The sequence below is a fragment of the Diaphorina citri genome, unplaced genomic scaffold (genome assembly GCF_000475195.1).
Source record: "Diaphorina citri unplaced genomic scaffold, Diaci psyllid genome assembly version 1.1 scaffold17768, whole genome shotgun sequence".
Taxonomy (NCBI): Eukaryota; Metazoa; Arthropoda; class Insecta; order Hemiptera; family Psyllidae; genus Diaphorina; species Diaphorina citri.
Window position 1 is genome coordinate 1 of NW_007395123.1, and position 4,761 is coordinate 4,761.

Genomic DNA, 4,761 nt, shown 5'->3' on the forward strand with positions numbered 1-4,761 from the left:
TGAGCTCACCTCCATCCCTCCTGCACCTCGTGGTGTACCTCAGATTGAAGTGACATTCGACATTGATGCTAACGGTATTCTGAATGTGACTGCTATTGAGAAATCTACCGGTAAGGAGAACAAGATCACCATCACCAATGACCGTGGCCGTCTGTCCAAGGAAGATACCTGAATGTGACTGCTATTGAGAAATCTACCGGTAAGGAGAACAAGATCACCATTACCAATGACCGTGGCCGTCTGTCCAAGGAAGATATTGAGAGAATGGTGAATGATGCCGAGAAGTACAAGGCAGAGGATGAGAAACAGAAGGCTGTCATCTCCGCTAAGAACTCCCTGGAGTCCTACTGCTTCAATATGAAGAGTAAAGGAAGATATTGAGAGAATGGTGAATGATGCTGAGAAGTACAAGGCAGAGGATGAGAAACAGAAGGCTGTCATCTCCGCTAAGAACTCCCTGGAGTCCTACTGCTTCAATATGAAGAGTACTGTGGAAGATGAGAAACTCAAGGATAAGATCTCTGATGCTGAGAGAACTCAGATCCTGGACAAGTGCAACGATGTCATCAAATGGTTGGACGCTAACCAGCTGGCTGAGAAGGAAGAGTTTGAACACAAACAGAAAGAACTGGAAGCTATCTGTAACCCAATCATCACCAAGCTGTACCAAGGTTCAGGTGGTGCACCAGGTGGGTTCCCTGGCGCTCCTGGAGCAGGTGCACCTCCCTCTGGTGCCCCTGGTGCAGGCCCTGGACCTACCATTGAAGAGGTCGACTAAACATTCCATTCCTATACCAACTGGACCAGGCTGCGAAGCGATATCGCCAGCAGGCTGCAGGGCCATCATACAGCGGAGCCACATCCGCCGTTAAGATGGCCATCATACACCCCGATCATCCAGAAGTAGAGATTACGGAAGAGCAGTCATTGCTAATCCAGACCTCTATCATGGACTTGATCGGAGATAATTTGGGTCAAGGACTCATCAAACCAGCCTTCAGTGGAATCCGCCTAGAGGAGGGAGCAGTGATGTTGTACTGCTCAGACGGATACACTGCTGGCTGGATCAACTCCATAACTGGAGATCTGACTCCCTGGGACGGAGCTAGGCTGAAAGCAGTTTCAGCTCAAGAACTGTCCCGAGGAGTCAAGGCAATCTTCACTGCCCCCGACATCTTGAAGAAAAAGACTTCTGAGGATATCCTCCGCAAGGTGGATGGACAAAACGAAGGCCTGAGTACTTCAAAATGGAAAGTCATCAGCGCAGAAGAGCTGGAAAAAGGAAAGAGGATGGTGGTTCGGATAGATCGAGACTCATGGTCAACTATCGAAGCCAGAGGGAGACATATCAACCTCGCCTTCGGTAGAGTGCCCATAACAAGTCTCGAGAGGAAATCCAAGCCCTAGACTCCTACACCCTCTTACACCAACCAGTAGATGACGAACGTGGTACAAATAAACCTACACCACTCCAAGGCAGCAAGTGCCACACTCGCCAAAGTCATCCTGGAAAAACAAATCAAGGTAGCACTCATCCAAGAACCATACGTGGTGAAAGGAAGAGTAGCTGGACTTGGATCTACCCAAGGGACTGTCATTTATGACAGTTCCACGGAAAACCCACGCGCATGTATCTTTGTCAATAAAAACATCCATTGCTTACCATTATGGAACTATACGACAAAGGACATAGCTACTGTGAGGCTAAAACTTCAAATGAAGGATGAGAGGAAAGACTACATCTTTGCATCGTGCTATCTTCCATTTGAAGAAACTAACCCAATCTCGACGGAGCTCCAATCCCTGATAGACCATGTGGAGAGAGAACGAGTGCAGCATGTTCTTGGCATGGATGCAAACGCACATCACTACGCATGGGGAAGCAGCAACATCAACAATAGAGGTGAGTGTCTACTTAACTTTATATGTAATTATAACCTAGTTATTTTAAATGTAGGTAAAAAACCAACTTTTGTAACTAGGAACAGATCAGAGGTGCTGGATATAACCGTAGCATCTCAGGGAATGATGAGAATCATTCATAACTGGAATGTACCTGATGAAATGATCTCATCATCTGATCATCGGTACATCTTCTTCAGTATAAAGAATGACCCTGGCCCACCCACATCATATCGTAATCCCAGGAAAACTGATTGGGGGCTTTACAGAAGGCTCCTGAAAAGTGAACTGGAGGGCATGAATGGGGCTATAAAGGACAGCAGGGATCTGGATGAGACGGCACTGAGACTCCAAGGTGCCATTCTCAAAACTCTGGATAACAGCTGTCCTGTGGTCAGGAGATCTACCACCAAACAACCTGTTTGGTGGAACAAAAAACTAGACGGTCTTCGCAAGAAGACTCGACGACTCTGGAATAAAGCAAAAAGGAATGGAAATAGGGAAGCCTATTATACATCTCTCACTGCATACAACACAGAGTTAAAAAAAACCAAAAGGAGCTCCTGGAGAAAATTCTGCGAGAACATCGAAAATTTCGATGGAGCCGCGAGACTCCAGAAGCTAATGGCAAGGGACCCTTTCTTTGGAATAGGTAACATGGCCAAACCGGATGGCAGCTACACCACCAATGGTGAAGAAACCCTGGAAGTTCTGCTAAACGCCCATTTCCCTGAACATAGAAGCGCGTCCGCAGGCCCCCCTTCATCAGGCCTAAACGTAGAACTCAGATCGAGGCCTACTGAGGCGGACTGGAGGGAGGCCAAGGCGGTCGTATCTATGGAAAGGATACAGGCGGCAGTACGAACTTTCAAACCATTCAAATCACCAGGGCCAGATGGAATCTATCCAGCATTTCTGCAAGAAGGATTGGAAACTTTAACTCCGGTGCTCTGCAGACTGTTTAGAAGCAGTCTGGCTCTGAGACATATACCTATGTGCTGGAGAAATGCTAGGGTGGTCTTCTTGCCAAAGCCCGGCCGGAGAAATCTAGACCAGGCTAAGTCATACAGACCTATTACCCTATCGTCATTTCTACTCAAAACAATGGAAAGACTGATAGACTGGCGTATGGATCAGGACCCGAGGACTTTTCCTCAGAATCCAAATCAACACGCCTATCAACCAGGAAAATCTACCGAAACAGCGCTAAACGAACTGGTAAACAGGATCAAACAAGCACTGAAAAATCAGGAAATAACTGTGGCTGTCTTTTTAGACATAGCAGGTGCTTTCGATAACACCTCTATAAACGCCATCAAAGAAACTGTTACGGGAGCCAACGTAACCATTTTCGGATGGATAACACAGCTCCTAGAAACACGGAAAATATCTGCTGAAATATTTGGTTCCAGGAAGGAGATCTACGCAGCCAGAGGCTGCCCACAAGGGGGAGTCCTCTCCCCTAGGCTGTGGAATCTGGTAGCAAACAGTCTTCTCGTAGAACTAAATGATGCAGGATTCTTTACTCTTGGATATGCAGACGATTTCGTCATACTTGTCCGGGGGAAATATATAAATACATTGATGGAGCTACTGCAAAGTGCCCTGTCAATGGTAGAAAAATGGTGCAAGAGCAAGGGCTTAAAGGTAAATCCTCTCAAAACCACCATGGTACCTTTCACGAAAAAATACAAAATGGGAACCCTAGTGGCACCCATCATATTTGGTGAAAGGATCTCCATTGCAGACGATGTCAAATTTCTTGGAGTTTATTTCGACAAGAGATTAACATGGAATCTGCACATAAACAAAACCACAGCCAAAGCTAAAGCCGCTCTAAACATGGCAAGAAGGTCTGTAGGAAAAACATGGGGTCTTACTCCACAAATAACAAAGTGGATATACACTGCAATAATTAGACCCCGTATCACCTATGCATCATGTATATGGTGGAAAAAAACCGAGCAACAAAAAGCTCAGAGGGAGCTGGAATCAGTACAGAGGTTAGCTCTTTTGATGATCTCAGGCACTATTAGTACAGCCCCAACACTCGCACTGGAAGTAATCCTAGGGCTACCTCCATTATATTTATTTATAAAGGGAGAAGCACTAATGGGAGCTTACAGACAAATGACGAGCCGTGGCGGCAAATTACCTGCCAGATACCACGAGCTGTTAGATAAAACACAAGTGATCTTGAAGCAGAACATGCCAACGGATCACATGGCACCCAAAAACAATTTTGACTACACTTTCCAAGTCCTAGTTAGACCTAGGTCCGACTGGGAAGGACAAGGAAGTCAAAAGATACTAAATGCGGGCATCAAGTACTTTACGGACGGATCTCGTATGAACGAGGGCACCGGAGCAGGCCTGTGTGGGCCAGGCTTCTGTAGGCAATCAGCCGGCCTAGGAACGCTCACCACAGTGTACCAGGCCGAACTTTTTGCCATACTTATGGGAGCCAGGCACGCACTGGACCTTGGCTGGAGAGGAAGACAAATTACGTTTTTCTCGGACAGCCAAGCTGCTCTGAACACCCTCAAATCCCCCAAGGTTAGTTCCAAACTAGCCTGGGAATGCATCGAAAACCTAAGTGAACTGGCAATCCAGAACAAAGTAAATTTGGAATGGATCCCAGGACATAGGGGCTTCGATGGAAACGAAAGTGCAGAAGACCTCCTAGCAAGAGAGGCTGCAGAAGAAAAATTCATCGGTCCTGAACCTGTGTTGGGACTACCCAAATGTGTGATTAGAACCGACATCAAAAGGTGGGTACAAGATGAAGCAAACAAAACCTGGATCAACGCCAGCGGTATGAGGCATTCCAAGCTAACTTTGGAAGGATACTCAAAAAAA

The 4,761-nt window shown here is 46.5% G+C and overlaps 1 protein-coding gene across 1 annotated transcript in view; it reads left to right on the top strand.

Annotated features, from left to right (window-relative positions):
• Positions 1-4: 4 nt before the first annotated feature.
• The window catches only part of LOC103523238 (heat shock 70 kDa protein cognate 4-like), a gene marked incomplete at its 5' end in the record, with an annotated part of 11,025 nt that continues 6,268 nt past the window's right edge, over positions 5-4,761 (top strand). The window contains 2 exons of the mRNA XM_026832907.1: positions 5-164; positions 375-780. Coding sequence (XP_026688708.1) covers positions 5-164; positions 375-778 — 564 coding nt within the window. The remainder of the gene's footprint in view (positions 165-374; positions 781-4,761) is intronic.